This window comes from Diaphorina citri, unplaced genomic scaffold (genome assembly GCF_000475195.1).
Source record: "Diaphorina citri unplaced genomic scaffold, Diaci psyllid genome assembly version 1.1 scaffold4896, whole genome shotgun sequence".
Classification (NCBI taxonomy): domain Eukaryota; kingdom Metazoa; phylum Arthropoda; class Insecta; order Hemiptera; family Psyllidae; genus Diaphorina; species Diaphorina citri.
The window spans coordinates 1-17,068 of NW_007382281.1; the positions used below are offsets into that span (position 1 = coordinate 1).

Genomic DNA, 17,068 nt, shown 5'->3' on the forward strand with positions numbered 1-17,068 from the left:
TGAATTGGTGCGTGATATCTTCATTGCAGGATTATCCAACAAAAAACTTCAAATGATGTTGTTAAAAGAACAGAAGCTAGACATTGACAAAGCTGTCAATATGTGTCGGGCAGTGGAGACTTCAATGGACCATGTCAATAAAACACAGGATAGTGCTCCAGTAATGAAAGTTACACAGAAGTTTATTCCTAAATCCAAAAAGTACCAAAGCAATAATGGTCCCAGTTCCAGTAGTGGTTTTAATTCCAATAGTTCAAGTGGTTTTTCCAAGACAAACAAGGTTGTTAAATGTTACAGATGTGGCAGATTGGGCCACTATAGAAATAGATGTAGAGTTAAAATGGTATCTAATATTTCTAGTAATGTTTTAGAAGATGATTTTGATCAATTGTTTATTGGTGAAGTGGTCAATGAGGTTTCACAAAATTGTGATTGGAGTAAAAATTTGTCTATTAATAATCATGTGGTTAAATTTAAGTTGGACACAGGTAGTCCAGTAAACTTATTGTCTCTAAGCTTATTGAAGAAAATCTTTCCAAATAAGACTATGCCTCATATTATCAAATCAAAATGGAATTTATGTACTGTCACCAATGAACATATTCCTGTCATAGGTAGTATTTTCTTATTGTGTAAGATAGATGAGGATTCTGATCAGAAATGCAGATTGGAATTTGTGATTGTAAATACGGATTGTAATCCTCTTCTAGGATTGAAAACATGTACTGATTTGAATTTAATTGCTCGTATTGCCAGTATCGGCAACAAGTACAGTGATCTTATTGTAAAATATTCAGATGTTTTTTCAAGTCAGGTTGGCAATATAGGTCCCGAATACCATATCAAGTTGTCAGATAATGCCATTCCACGTATAGATGGTCAAAGGAAAATTCCATTTGCTTTGAAGGACCAATTGAAATTAGAATTGGATAGAATGGAAAAAGCTGGGATAATAACAAGAATTATAGAACCAACAGAGTGGGTGAATTCAATTGTGGTTGTTAAGAAACCTAATAATAAATTAAGAATTTGTCTAGACCCAAGATATTTAAACCAATTTATTGTGACAAGTAATTCTTCAATTCCCACTTTTGAACAAATAGCTAGCAACTTGGCAAATGCCAAATATTTTTCAGTTTTGGACTGTAATAGTGGATTTTGGCAAATACCATTAGATAGTGAAAGTGCTAAATTATGCACATTTAATTCACCTCTAGGTGGTAGGTATATGTTTAAGAAACTTCCATTTGGTTTGTCATGTTCTTCAGAAGCCTTCCAAGAAAGGATAAATTTTATATTTGAAAATGAGCCAGGTGTAGCTCTGTACATAGATGATCTCATTGTTTGGGGTGAAAGCAGGGAAGAACATGACAAGAGACTAAACAGAGTGTTAGAAATAGCTCGTAAGCAAGGTCTCAGGTTGAATAAAGAGAAATGTAAACTAGGTGTAGAAGAAGTAAAATTCTTAGGTCACATTTTTTCTAATCGCAGTATGGCTATTGATCCAAGCAAAATATCAGCTGTTCTTGAGATGCCAAATCCTACATGCAAAAAGGATTTGGAGAGAATAATTGGTTTTTTCAATTATTTGTCAAGGTTCATACCTAATTTTTCTGATATTACTGCTCCGCTAAGAGAACTGATGAAAAAGTCTAGTGAATTTGTTTGGACCATAGAACATACAAATGCATTGAATAAATTGAAACAAATTGTAACTTCTTCTCCTGTTTTAAAGATATTTGATCCTAGTAAGGAAATTGTTTTGTCTGTTGACTCTTCTGTGGAAGGTGTTGGTGCTGTTTTGCTACAAGAAGGGCAACCTGTTGCATTTGCTTCCAAATCCTTGAGTCCTACACAGAAGAAGTCTTGGGCACAGATAGAAAGAGAGATGTATGCTATTGTTTTTGGATGTGTAAGATTTCACCAATATATTTTTGGTGCTAAAGTTTTGGTTGAAACAGACCATAAAGCATTAGAAAATCTTTTTTGTAAGCCCATGAATTCTGTTCCTGCCAGGATTCAACGTATGATGTTGAAGATTCAAAATTATAATCTACAAGTGAAATATAAAGCTGGGAGATTACTTTTTCTAGCTGACACTTTGTCACGTGCTTCTTTACCTAATCATAGTAAAGAATTATTAGTGAATTTAGAGCAGGACATAGTATGTCAAGTCAATTCTGTTGTAGATTGTTTGCCAGTTTCTAAAGGTAAACTAGATGAAATCAAAAGAGAATCTCAGAATGATGAGGTACATAAATTACTGAGACATGTCATTTTCAAGGGTTGGCCCAATGATAAGAATAAATTGTACAATGAGTTAAAAGTCTTTTGGACTTATCGTGAAGATTTACACGTAATTGATGATATAATTTTTAAAAATAATTCTCTTTTGATTCCAAAAAGTTTACAGAAAGAGATGCTTTGTAAAATTCATGAGGGTCACATGGGTATGAATTTATGTTGTAATAGAGCAAAACATGTAATTTTTTGGCCCAATATGTATAATCAAATCAAAGAGATGTGCTCTAGATGTGATGCTTGTTTAAGTTTTTCTCCAAATAATACAAAAGAATCTTTGATAACGCATGAAGTCCCTGAACTTCCTTGGATTAAATTAGGATGTGATCTTTTTGAATTTAATAAAATTCATTATCTCATTCTTGTCGATTATTATAGTAAATTTTTTGAAATTGTTAAATTAGACAATTTAACTGCTCAGCATATAATTACTCATATGAAATCAATCTTTGCAAGGCATGGTATTCCTAAGTTAATAGTTGCTGATTCTGGTACCCAGTTCACATCTCAACTGTTCAAGCAATTTAGTTTATCATATGAATTTGATTTTGTGTGCTCAAGTCCTTATCATCATAAATCAAATGGTTTAGCAGAAGCGCATGTAAAAATTGTTAAAAATATATTAAAGAAGTGTGAACATGATGGTACAGATCCATATCTTGCAATACTTAATTTTAGAAATACTCCTAAAACCAATTTACCTTCTCCTGCTAATCTTTTATTTTCAAGGAGTTTAAGAACTAAGTTACCATGTCATGAGGAAATTCTGAAACCAAAAATTGTCAAACATTACAGCAATATCAATAGATCCAACAATGAACGTTATTACAATAAGTCTTCTCATAATTTAAAACCTGTTGATATTGGTGATAGTGTGTATTTTAAGAAAGATATGTCAAAACCTTGGGTTAGAGGTAAAATACTTTCTAAATGTAATCAACCCAGATCCTATGTTGTTGAGGATGAAAATAATTCTACTTTTAAACGTAATAGGGTTCATATTAAGGTTGTACCAAAGAATAATGATTGTAGGTCTCTCGGCAATACCCCGTTTGGTACACCAATCAGGGTTTCTAGTGATTCTAGTCCTGAAACTCCTAGAGTGGTTGTGCAGAATCCCTCTACCAAGTCTGGTCGTTCTATCAGACGTCCTCTTTTCTTTTCTGAACAATATCAGTACTATAATTGACTAAAAGAAGGGGGATGTTGTATATGTCGTCCAGTGTGACCCGGCACTCGGGACCAGTGTGCGGGCGCACACAATGTAAACAATGATTAGAGGAATTTTTTATAAGAAGAAATTAATAAAGATGATTCCCTTGTTATGAATTTGGAAAAGCTATCGGGTTTTTCTTTTCTTTTTATTTAAAAAACTCAACATGGTGTCAGGTGAAAATCACAGCGTGAAAAATTGTAAGTACAAAATTTGATTTGAAAGTCTGGATACTGTGGATCTCTAACTTCTCTAAGCATGACGTCTCCTTTGGATAGAAAAACCTCCTTGCCAGCTGGAAGCAATGCCTCCATGATGAATGTGGCAGGAGTATCACCTTTGAATTTCTCTGCTGTTAATCTTGCAGAGGAGTGGAAGCTATGGCTTAAGAAATATCAAATGTTTGAAATTGCATCAAACTTTGACAAGGAAACGGACCAACGGCGTGTTGCAATGCTCATGCATAGTATGGGGGGCTGTGGAATGGAGATATTCAACTCCTTCAATATGAATGATTCTGAGCAATATGTGTATAACACAGTGGTGACCAAGTTCACCGAGCATTTCGATGCAAAGTGTCCTATTACTCTTGTGAGACACAAGTTCTTTACATGTAAGCAGCAAGAGGGACAGTCTATAATGGAATATGTAACAGAACTTCAAAATTTATCCTTGTCATGCAAATTTCAAAATCTACGTGCTGAATTGGTGCGTGATATCTTCATTGCAGGATTATCCAACAAAAAACTTCAAATGATGTTGTTAAAAGAACAGAAGCTGGACATTGACAAAGCTGTCAACATGTGTCGGGCAGTGGAGACTTCAATGGATCATGTCAATAAAACACAGGATAGTGCTCCAGTAATGAAAGTTACACAGAAGTTTATTCCTAAATCCAAAAAGTACCAAAGCAATAATGGTCCCAGTTCCAGTAGTGGTTTTAATTCCAATAGTTCAAGTGGTTTTTCCAAGACAAACAAGGTTGTTAAATGTTACAGATGTGGCAGATTGGGCCACTATAGAAATAGATGTAGAGTTAAAATGGTATCTAATATTTCTAGTAATGTTTTAGAAGATGATTTTGATCAATTGTTTATTGGTGAAGTGGTCAATGAGGTTTCACAAAATTGTGATTGGAGTAAAAATTTGTCTATTAATAATCATGTGGTTAAATTCCAGTTGGACACAGGTAGTCCAGTAAACTTATTGTCTCTAAGCTTATTGAAGAAAATCTTTCCAAATAAGACTATGCCTCATATTATCAAATCAAAATGGAATTTATGTACTGTCACCAATGAACATATTCCTGTCATAGGTAGTATTTTCTTATTGTGTAAGATAGATGAGGATTCTGATCAGAAATGCAGATTGGAATTTGTGATTGTAAATACGGATTGTAATCCTCTTCTAGGATTGAAAACATGTACTGATTTGAATTTAATTGCTCGTATTGCCAGTATCGGCAACAAGTACAGTGATCTTATTGTAAAATATTCAGATGTTTTTTCAAGTCAGGTTGGCACTGTAGGTCCCGAATACCATATCAAGTTGTCAGATAATGCCATTCCACGTATAGATGGTCAAAGGAAAATTCCATTTGCTTTGAAGGACCAATTGAAATTAGAATTGGATAGAATGGAAAAAGCTGGGATAATAACAAGAATTATAGAACCAACAGAGTGGGTGAATTCAATTGTGGTTGTTAAGAAACCTAATAATAAATTAAGAATTTGTCTAGACCCAAGATATTTAAACCAATTTATTGTGACAAGTAATTCTTCAATTCCCACTTTTGAACAAATAGCTAGCAACTTGGCAAATGCCAAATATTTTTCAGTTTTGGACTGTAATAGTGGATTTTGGCAAATACCATTAGATAGTGAAAGTGCTAAATTATGCACATTTAATTCACCTCTAGGTGGTAGGTATATGTTTAAGAAACTTCCATTTGGTTTGTCATGTTCTTCAGAAGCCTTCCAAGAAAGGATAAATTTTATATTTGAAAATGAGCCAGGTGTAGCTCTGTACATAGATGATCTCATTGTTTGGGGTGAAAGCAGGGAAGAACATGACAAGAGACTAAACAGAGTGTTAGAAATAGCTCGTAAGCAAGGTCTCAGGTTGAATAAAGAGAAATGTAAACTAGGTGTAGAAGAAGTAAAATTCTTAGGTCACATTTTTTCTAATCGCAGTATGGCTATTGATCCAAGCAAAATATCAGCTGTTCTTGAGATGCCAAATCCTACATGCAAAAAGGATTTGGAGAGAATAATTGGTTTTTTCAATTATTTGTCAAGGTTCATACCTAATTTTTCTGATATTACTGCTCCGCTAAGAGAACTGATGAAAAAGTCTAGTGAATTTGTTTGGACCATAGAACATACAAATGCATTGAATAAATTGAAACAAATTGTAACTTCTTCTCCTGTTTTAAAGATATTTGATCCTAGTAAGGAAATTGTTTTGTCTGTTGACTCTTCTGTGGAAGGTGTTGGTGCTGTTTTGCTACAAGAAGGGCAACCTGTTGCATTTGCTTCCAAATCCTTGAGTCCTACACAGAAGAAGTCTTGGGCACAGATAGAAAGAGAGATGTATGCTATTGTTTTTGGATGTGTAAGATTTCACCAATATATTTTTGGTGCTAAAGTTTTGGTTGAAACAGACCATAAAGCATTAGAAAATCTTTTTTGTAAGCCCATGAATTCTGTTCCTGCCAGGATTCAACGTATGATGTTGAAGATTCAAAATTATAATCTACAAGTGAAATATAAAGCTGGGAGATTACTTTTTCTAGCTGACACTTTGTCACGTGCTTCTTTACCTAATCATAGTAAAGAATTATTAGTGAATTTAGAGCAGGACATAGTATGTCAAGTCAATTCTGTTGTAGATTGTTTGCCAGTTTCTAAAGGTAAACTAGATGAAATCAAAAGAGAATCTCAGAATGATGAGGTACATAAATTACTGAGACATGTCATTTTCAAGGGTTGGCCCAATGATAAGAATAAATTGTACAATGAGTTAAAAGTCTTTTGGACTTATCGTGAAGATTTACACGTAATTGATGATATAATTTTTAAAAATAATTCTCTTTTGATTCCAAAAAGTTTACAGAAAGAGATGCTTTGTAAAATTCATGAGGGTCACATGGGTATGAATTTATGTTGTAATAGAGCAAAACATGTAATTTTTTGGCCCAATATGTATAATCAAATCAAAGAGATGTGCTCTAGATGTGATGCTTGTTTAAGTTTTTCTCCAAATAATACAAAAGAATCTTTGATAACGCATGAAGTCCCTGAACTTCCTTGGATTAAATTAGGATGTGATCTTTTTGAATTTAATAAAATTCATTATCTCATTCTTGTCGATTATTATAGTAAATTTTTTGAAATTGTTAAATTAGACAATTTAACTGCTCAGCATATAATTACTCATATGAAATCAATCTTTGCAAGGCATGGTATTCCTAAGTTAATAGTTGCTGATTCTGGTACCCAGTTCACATCTCAACTGTTCAAGCAATTTAGTTTATCATATGAATTTGATTTTGTGTGCTCAAGTCCTTATCATCATAAATCAAATGGTTTAGCAGAAGCGCATGTAAAAATTGTTAAAAATATATTAAAGAAGTGTGAACATGATGGTACAGATCCATATCTTGCAATACTTAATTTTAGAAATACTCCTAAAACCAATTTACCTTCTCCTGCTAATCTTTTATTTTCAAGGAGTTTAAGAACTAAGTTACCATGTCATGAGGAAATTCTGAAACCAAAAATTGTCAAACATTACAGCAATATCAATAGATCCAACAATGAACGTTATTACAATAAGTCTTCTCATAATTTAAAACCTGTTGATATTGGTGATAGTGTGTATTTTAAGAAAGATATGTCAAAACCTTGGGTTAGAGGTAAAATACTTTCTAAATGTAATCAACCCAGATCCTATGTTGTTGAGGATGAAAATAATTCTACTTTTAAACGTAATAGGGTTCATATTAAGGTTGTACCAAAGAATAATGATTGTAGGTCTCTCGGCAATACCCCGTTTGGTACACCAATCAGGGTTTCTAGTGATTCTAGTCCTGAAACTCCTAGAGTGGTTGTGCAGAATCCCTCTACCAAGTCTGGTCGTTCTATCAGACGTCCTCTTTTCTTTTCTGAACAATATCAGTACTATAATTGACTAAAAGAAGGGGGATGTTGTATATGTCGTCCAGTGTGACCCGGCACTCGGGACCAGTGTGCGGGCGCACACAATGTAAACAATGATTAGAGGAATTTTTTATAAGAAGAAATTAATAAAGATGATTCCCTTGTTATGAATTTGGAAAAGCTATCGGGTTTTTCTTTTCTTTTTATTTAAAAAACTCAACATGGTGTCAGGTGAAAATCACAGCGTGAAAAATTGTAAGTACAAAATTTGATTTGAAAGTCTGGATACTGTGGATCTCTAACTTCTCTAAGCATGACGTCTCCTTTGGATAGAAAAACCTCCTTGCCAGCTGGAAGCAATGCCTCCATGATGAATGTGGCAGGAGTATCACCTTTGAATTTCTCTGCTGTTAATCTTGCAGAGGAGTGGAAGCTATGGCTTAAGAAATATCAAATGTTTGAAATTGCATCAAACTTTGACAAGGAAACGGACCAACGGCGTGTTGCAATGCTCATGCATAGTATGGGGGGCTGTGGAATGGAGATATTCAACTCCTTCAATATGAATGATTCTGAGCAATATGTGTATAACACAGTGGTGACCAAGTTCACCGAGCATTTCGATGCAAAGTGTCCTATTACTCTTGTGAGACACAAGTTCTTTACATGTAAGCAGCAAGAGGGACAGTCTATAATGGAATATGTAACAGAACTTCAAAATTTATCCTTGTCATGCAAATTTCAAAATCTACGTGCTGAATTGGTGCGTGATATCTTCATTGCGGGATTATCCAACAAAAAACTTCAAATGATGTTGTTAAAAGAACAGAAGCTGGACATTGACAAAGCTGTCAACATGTGTCGGGCAGTGGAGACTTCAATGGATCATGTCAATAAAACACAGGATAGTGCTCCAGTAATGAAAGTTACACAGAAGTTTATTCCTAAATCCAAAAAGTACCAAAGCAATAATGGTCCCAGTTCCAGTAGTGGTTTTAATTCCAATAGTTCAAGTGGTTTTTCCAAGACAAACAAGGTTGTTAAATGTTACAGATGTGGCAGATTGGGCCACTATAGAAATAGATGTAGAGTTAAAATGGTATCTAATATTTCTAGTAATGTTTTAGAAGATGATTTTGATCAATTGTTTATTGGTGAAGTGGTCAATGAGGTTTCACAAAATTGTGATTGGAGTAAAAATTTGTCTATTAATAATCATGTGGTTAAATTTAAGTTGGACACAGGTAGTCCAGTAAACTTATTGTCTCTAAGCTTATTGAAGAAAATCTTTCCAAATAAGACTATGCCTCATATTATCAAATCAAAATGGAATTTATGTACTGTCACCAATGAACATATTCCTGTCATAGGTAGTATTTTCTTATTGTGTAAGATAGATGAGGATTCTGATCAGAAATGCAGATTGGAATTTGTGATTGTAAATACGGATTGTAATCCTCTTCTAGGATTGAAAACATGTACTGATTTGAATTTAATTGCTCGTATTGCCAGTATCGGCAACAAGTACAGTGATCTTATTGTAAAATATTCAGATGTTTTTTCAAGTCAGGTTGGCAATATAGGTCCCGAATACCATATCAAGTTGTCAGATAATGCCATTCCACGTATAGATGGTCAAAGGAAAATTCCATTTGCTTTGAAGGACCAATTGAAATTAGAATTGGATAGAATGGAAAAAGCTGGGATAATAACAAGAATTATAGAACCAACAGAGTGGGTGAATTCAATTGTGGTTGTTAAGAAACCTAATAATAAATTAAGAATTTGTCTAGACCCAAGATATTTAAACCAATTTATTGTGACAAGTAATTCTTCAATTCCCACTTTTGAACAAATAGCTAGCAACTTGGCAAATGCCAAATATTTTTCAGTTTTGGACTGTAATAGTGGATTTTGGCAAATACCATTAGATAGTGAAAGTGCTAAATTATGCACATTTAATTCACCTCTAGGTGGTAGGTATATGTTTAAGAAACTTCCATTTGGTTTGTCATGTTCTTCAGAAGCCTTCCAAGAAAGGATAAATTTTATATTTGAAAATGAGCCAGGTGTAGCTCTGTACATAGATGATCTCATTGTTTGGGGTGAAAGCAGGGAAGAACATGACAAGAGACTAAACAGAGTGTTAGAAATAGCTCGTAAGCAAGGTCTCAGGTTGAATAAAGAGAAATGTAAACTAGGTGTAGAAGAAGTAAAATTCTTAGGTCACATTTTTTCTAATCGCAGTATGGCTATTGATCCAAGCAAAATATCAGCTGTTCTTGAGATGCCAAATCCTACATGCAAAAAGGATTTGGAGAGAATAATTGGTTTTTTCAATTATTTGTCAAGGTTCATACCTAATTTTTCTGATATTACTGCTCCGCTAAGAGAACTGATGAAAAAGTCTAGTGAATTTGTTTGGACCATAGAACATACAAATGCATTGAATAAATTGAAACAAATTGTAACTTCTTCTCCTGTTTTAAAGATATTTGATCCTAGTAAGGAAATTGTTTTGTCTGTTGACTCTTCTGTGGAAGGTGTTGGTGCTGTTTTGCTACAAGAAGGGCAACCTGTTGCATTTGCTTCCAAATCCTTGAGTCCTACACAGAAGAAGTCTTGGGCACAGATAGAAAGAGAGATGTATGCTATTGTTTTTGGATGTGTAAGATTTCACCAATATATTTTTGGTGCTAAAGTTTTGGTTGAAACAGACCATAAAGCATTAGAAAATCTTTTTTGTAAGCCCATGAATTCTGTTCCTGCCAGGATTCAACGTATGATGTTGAAGATTCAAAATTATAATCTACAAGTGAAATATAAAGCTGGGAGATTACTTTTTCTAGCTGACACTTTGTCACGTGCTTCTTTACCTAATCATAGTAAAGAATTATTAGTGAATTTAGAGCAGGACATAGTATGTCAAGTCAATTCTGTTGTAGATTGTTTGCCAGTTTCTAAAGGTAAACTAGATGAAATCAAAAGAGAATCTCAGAATGATGAGGTACATAAATTACTGAGACATGTCATTTTCAAGGGTTGGCCCAATGATAAGAATAAATTGTACAATGAGTTAAAAGTCTTTTGGACTTATCGTGAAGATTTACACGTAATTGATGATATAATTTTTAAAAATAATTCTCTTTTGATTCCAAAAAGTTTACAGAAAGAGATGCTTTGTAAAATTCATGAGGGTCACATGGGTATGAATTTATGTTGTAATAGAGCAAAACATGTAATTTTTTGGCCCAATATGTATAATCAAATCAAAGAGATGTGCTCTAGATGTGATGCTTGTTTAAGTTTTTCTCCAAATAATACAAAAGAATCTTTGATAACGCATGAAGTCCCTGAACTTCCTTGGATTAAATTAGGATGTGATCTTTTTGAATTTAATAAAATTCATTATCTCATTCTTGTCGATTATTATAGTAAATTTTTTGAAATTGTTAAATTAGACAATTTAACTGCTCAGCATATAATTACTCATATGAAATCAATCTTTGCAAGGCATGGTATTCCTAAGTTAATAGTTGCTGATTCTGGTACCCAGTTCACATCTCAACTGTTCAAGCAATTTAGTTTATCATATGAATTTGATTTTGTGTGCTCAAGTCCTTATCATCATAAATCAAATGGTTTAGCAGAAGCGCATGTAAAAATTGTTAAAAATATATTAAAGAAGTGTGAACATGATGGTACAGATCCATATCTTGCAATACTTAATTTTAGAAATACTCCTAAAACCAATTTACCTTCTCCTGCTAATCTTTTATTTTCAAGGAGTTTAAGAACTAAGTTACCATGTCATGAGGAAATTCTGAAACCAAAAATTGTCAAACATTACAGCAATATCAATAGATCCAACAATGAACGTTATTACAATAAGTCTTCTCATAATTTAAAACCTGTTGATATTGGTGATAGTGTGTATTTTAAGAAAGATATGTCAAAACCTTGGGTTAGAGGTAAAATACTTTCTAAATGTAATCAACCCAGATCCTATGTTGTTGAGGATGAAAATAATTCTACTTTTAAACGTAATAGGGTTCATATTAAGGTTGTACCAAAGAATAATGATTGTAGGTCTCTCGGCAATACCCCGTTTGGTACACCAATCAGGGTTTCTAGTGATTCTAGTCCTGAAACTCCTAGAGTGGTTGTGCAGAATCCCTCTACCAAGTCTGGTCGTTCTATCAGACGTCCTCTTTTCTTTTCTGAACAATATCAGTACTATAATTGACTAAAAGAAGGGGGATGTTGTATATGTCGTCCAGTGTGACCCGGCACTCGGGACCAGTGTGCGGGCGCACACAATGTAAACAATGATTAGAGGAATTTTTTATAAGAAGAAATTAATAAAGATGATTCCCTTGTTATGAATTTGGAAAAGCTATCGGGTTTTTCTTTTCTTTTTATTTAAAAAACTCAACATGGTGTCAGGTGAAAATCACAGCGTGAAAAATTGTAAGTACAAAATTTGATTTGAAAGTCTGGATACTGTGGATCTCTAACTTCTCTAAGCATGACGTCTCCTTTGGATAGAAAAACCTCCTTGCCAGCTGGAAGCAATGCCTCCATGATGAATGTGGCAGGAGTATCACCTTTGAATTTCTCTGCTGTTAATCTTGCAGAGGAGTGGAAGCTATGGCTTAAGAAATATCAAATGTTTGAAATTGCATCAAACTTTGACAAGGAAACGGACCAACGGCGTGTTGCAATGCTCATGCATAGTATGGGGGGCTGTGGAATGGAGATATTCAACTCCTTCAATATGAATGATTCTGAGCAATATGTGTATAACACAGTGGTGACCAAGTTCACCGAGCATTTCGATGCAAAGTGTCCTATTACTCTTGTGAGACACAAGTTCTTTACATGTAAGCAGCAAGAGGGACAGTCTATAATGGAATATGTAACAGAACTTCAAAATTTATCCTTGTCATGCAAATTTCAAAATCTACGTGCTGAATTGGTGCGTGATATCTTCATTGCAGGATTATCCAACAAAAAACTTCAAATGATGTTGTTAAAAGAACAGAAGCTGGACATTGACAAAGCTGTCAACATGTGTCGGGCAGTGGAGACTTCAATGGATCATGTCAATAAAACACAGGATAGTGCTCCAGTAATGAAAGTTACACAGAAGTTTATTCCTAAATCCAAAAAGTACCAAAGCAATAATGGTCCCAGTTCCAGTAGTGGTTTTAATTCCAATAGTTCAAGTGGTTTTTCCAAGACAAACAAGGTTGTTAAATGTTACAGATGTGGCAGATTGGGCCACTATAGAAATAGATGTAGAGTTAAAATGGTATCTAATATTTCTAGTAATGTTTTAGAAGATGATTTTGATCAATTGTTTATTGGTGAAGTGGTCAATGAGGTTTCACAAAATTGTGATTGGAGTAAAAATTTGTCTATTAATAATCATGTGGTTAAATTCCAGTTGGACACAGGTAGTCCAGTAAACTTATTGTCTCTAAGCTTATTGAAGAAAATCTTTCCAAATAAGACTATGCCTCATATTATCAAATCAAAATGGAATTTATGTACTGTCACCAATGAACATATTCCTGTCATAGGTAGTATTTTCTTATTGTGTAAGATAGATGAGGATTCTGATCAGAAATGCAGATTGGAATTTGTGATTGTAAATACGGATTGTAATCCTCTTCTAGGATTGAAAACATGTACTGATTTGAATTTAATTGCTCGTATTGCCAGTATCGGCAACAAGTACAGTGATCTTATTGTAAAATATTCAGATGTTTTTTCAAGTCAGGTTGGCACTGTAGGTCCCGAATACCATATCAAGTTGTCAGATAATGCCATTCCACGTATAGATGGTCAAAGGAAAATTCCATTTGCTTTGAAGGACCAATTGAAATTAGAATTGGATAGAATGGAAAAAGCTGGGATAATAACAAGAATTATAGAACCAACAGAGTGGGTGAATTCAATTGTGGTTGTTAAGAAACCTAATAATAAATTAAGAATTTGTCTAGACCCAAGATATTTAAACCAATTTATTGTGACAAGTAATTCTTCAATTCCCACTTTTGAACAAATAGCTAGCAACTTGGCAAATGCCAAATATTTTTCAGTTTTGGACTGTAATAGTGGATTTTGGCAAATACCATTAGATAGTGAAAGTGCTAAATTATGCACATTTAATTCACCTCTAGGTGGTAGGTATATGTTTAAGAAACTTCCATTTGGTTTGTCATGTTCTTCAGAAGCCTTCCAAGAAAGGATAAATTTTATATTTGAAAATGAGCCAGGTGTAGCTCTGTACATAGATGATCTCATTGTTTGGGGTGAAAGCAGGGAAGAACATGACAAGAGACTAAACAGAGTGTTAGAAATAGCTCGTAAGCAAGGTCTCAGGTTGAATAAAGAGAAATGTAAACTAGGTGTAGAAGAAGTAAAATTCTTAGGTCACATTTTTTCTAATCGCAGTATGGCTATTGATCCAAGCAAAATATCAGCTGTTCTTGAGATGCCAAATCCTACATGCAAAAAGGATTTGGAGAGAATAATTGGTTTTTTCAATTATTTGTCAAGGTTCATACCTAATTTTTCTGATATTACTGCTCCGCTAAGAGAACTGATGAAAAAGTCTAGTGAATTTGTTTGGACCATAGAACATACAAATGCATTGAATAAATTGAAACAAATTGTAACTTCTTCTCCTGTTTTAAAGATATTTGATCCTAGTAAGGAAATTGTTTTGTCTGTTGACTCTTCTGTGGAAGGTGTTGGTGCTGTTTTGCTACAAGAAGGGCAACCTGTTGCATTTGCTTCCAAATCCTTGAGTCCTACACAGAAGAAGTCTTGGGCACAGATAGAAAGAGAGATGTATGCTATTGTTTTTGGATGTGTAAGATTTCACCAATATATTTTTGGTGCTAAAGTTTTGGTTGAAACAGACCATAAAGCATTAGAAAATCTTTTTTGTAAGCCCATGAATTCTGTTCCTGCCAGGATTCAACGTATGATGTTGAAGATTCAAAATTATAATCTACAAGTGAAATATAAAGCTGGGAGATTACTTTTTCTAGCTGACACTTTGTCACGTGCTTCTTTACCTAATCATAGTAAAGAATTATTAGTGAATTTAGAGCAGGACATAGTATGTCAAGTCAATTCTGTTGTAGATTGTTTGCCAGTTTCTAAAGGTAAACTAGATGAAATCAAAAGAGAATCTCAGAATGATGAGGTACATAAATTACTGAGACATGTCATTTTCAAGGGTTGGCCCAATGATAAGAATAAATTGTACAATGAGTTAAAAGTCTTTTGGACTTATCGTGAAGATTTACACGTAATTGATGATATAATTTTTAAAAATAATTCTCTTTTGATTCCAAAAAGTTTACAGAAAGAGATGCTTTGTAAAATTCATGAGGGTCACATGGGTATGAATTTATGTTGTAATAGAGCAAAACATGTAATTTTTTGGCCCAATATGTATAATCAAATCAAAGAGATGTGCTCTAGATGTGATGCTTGTTTAAGTTTTTCTCCAAATAATACAAAAGAATCTTTGATAACGCATGAAGTCCCTGAACTTCCTTGGATTAAATTAGGATGTGATCTTTTTGAATTTAATAAAATTCATTATCTCATTCTTGTCGATTATTATAGTAAATTTTTTGAAATTGTTAAATTAGACAATTTAACTGCTCAGCATATAATTACTCATATGAAATCAATCTTTGCAAGGCATGGTATTCCTAAGTTAATAGTTGCTGATTCTGGTACCCAGTTCACATCTCAACTGTTCAAGCAATTTAGTTTATCATATGAATTTGATTTTGTGTGCTCAAGTCCTTATCATCATAAATCAAATGGTTTAGCAGAAGCGCATGTAAAAATTGTTAAAAATATATTAAAGAAGTGTGAACATGATGGTACAGATCCATATCTTGCAATACTTAATTTTAGAAATACTCCTAAAACCAATTTACCTTCTCCTGCTAATCTTTTATTTTCAAGGAGTTTAAGAACTAAGTTACCATGTCATGAGGAAATTCTGAAACCAAAAATTGTCAAACATTACAGCAATATCAATAGATCCAACAATGAACGTTATTACAATAAGTCTTCTCATAATTTAAAACCTGTTGATATTGGTGATAGTGTGTATTTTAAGAAAGATATGTCAAAACCTTGGGTTAGAGGTAAAATACTTTCTAAATGTAATCAACCCAGATCCTATGTTGTTGAGGATGAAAATAATTCTACTTTTAAACGTAATAGGGTTCATATTAAGGTTGTACCAAAGAATAATGATTGTAGGTCTCTCGGCAATACCCCGTTTGGTACACCAATCAGGGTTTCTAGTGATTCTAGTCCTGAAACTCCTAGAGTGGTTGTGCAGAATCCCTCTACCAAGTCTGGTCGTTCTATCAGACGTCCTCTTTTCTTTTCTGAACAATATCAGTACTATAATTGACTAAAAGAAGGGGGATGTTGTATATGTCGTCCAGTGTGACCCGGCACTCGGGACCAGTGTGCGGGCGCACACAATGTAAACAATGATTAGAGGAATTTTTTATAAGAAGAAATTAATAAAGATGATTCCCTTGTTATGAATTTGGAAAAGCTATCGGGTTTTTCTTTTCTTTTTATTTAAAAAACTCAACATGGTGTCAGGTGAAAATCACAGCGTGAAAAATTGTAAGTACAAAATTTGATTTGAAAGTCTGGATACTGTGGATCTCTAACTTCTCTAAGCATGACGTCTCCTTTGGATAGAAAAACCTCCTTGCCAGCTGGAAGCAATGCCTCCATGATGAATGTGGCAGGAGTATCACCTTTGAATTTCTCTGCTGTTAATCTTGCAGAGGAGTGGAAGCTATGGCTTAAGAAATATCAAATGTTTGAAATTGCATCAAACTTTGACAAGGAAACGGACCAACGGCGCGTTGCGATGCTCATGCATAGTATGGGAGGCTGTGGAATGGAGATATTCAACTCCTTCAATATGAATGATTCTGAGCAATATGTGTATAACACAGTGGTGACCAAGTTCACCGAGCATTTCGATGCAAAGTGTCCTATTACTCTTGTGAGACACAAGTTCTTTACATGTAAGCAGCAAGAGGGACAGTCTATAATGGAATATGTAACAGAACTTCAAAATTTATCCTTGTCATGCAAATTTCAAAATCTACGTGCTGAATTGGTGCGTGATATCTTCATTGCGGGATTATCCAACAAAAAACTTCAAATGATGTTGTTAAAAGAACAGAAGCTGGACATTGACAAAGCTGTCAACATGTGTCGGGCAGTGGAGACTTCAATGGATCATGTCAATAAAACACAGGATAGTGCTCCAGTAATGAAAGTTACACAGAAGTTTATTCCTAAATCCAAAAAGTACCAA

At 34.0% G+C, this 17,068-nt stretch overlaps 5 protein-coding genes across 5 annotated transcripts; all 5 read left to right on the top strand.

Moving 5' to 3' along the window:
* Positions 1–52: 52 nt before the first annotated feature.
* LOC103521275 (uncharacterized protein K02A2.6-like) lies at positions 53–3,490 on the top strand. The gene has a single exon (XM_008486384.1). It carries the CDS (start codon positions 53–55, stop codon positions 3,488–3,490), a length of 3,438 nt encoding a protein of 1,145 aa, XP_008484606.1.
* A 282-nt stretch (positions 3,491–3,772) lies between these two features.
* LOC103521276 (uncharacterized protein K02A2.6-like) lies at positions 3,773–7,705 on the top strand. Its single transcript, XM_008486385.1, has one exon. It carries the CDS (start codon positions 3,773–3,775, stop codon positions 7,703–7,705), a length of 3,933 nt encoding a protein of 1,310 aa, XP_008484607.1.
* A 282-nt stretch (positions 7,706–7,987) lies between these two features.
* Positions 7,988–11,920, top strand: LOC103521277 (uncharacterized protein K02A2.6-like). Its single transcript, XM_008486386.1, has one exon. It carries the CDS (start codon positions 7,988–7,990, stop codon positions 11,918–11,920), a length of 3,933 nt encoding a protein of 1,310 aa, XP_008484608.1.
* Positions 11,921–12,202: 282 nt separating this feature from the next.
* On the top strand, positions 12,203–16,135 carry LOC103521278 (uncharacterized protein K02A2.6-like). Its single transcript, XM_008486387.1, has one exon. It carries the CDS (start codon positions 12,203–12,205, stop codon positions 16,133–16,135), a length of 3,933 nt encoding a protein of 1,310 aa, XP_008484609.1.
* A 243-nt stretch (positions 16,136–16,378) lies between these two features.
* On the top strand, positions 16,379–17,068 carry LOC103521274 (the record flags this gene model as incomplete). The annotated part of the gene is given in 1 exon segment (XM_008486383.3): positions 16,379–17,068. A coding segment is annotated over 1 exon segment (651 nt), but the record flags the coding sequence as incomplete, so codon positions are not given.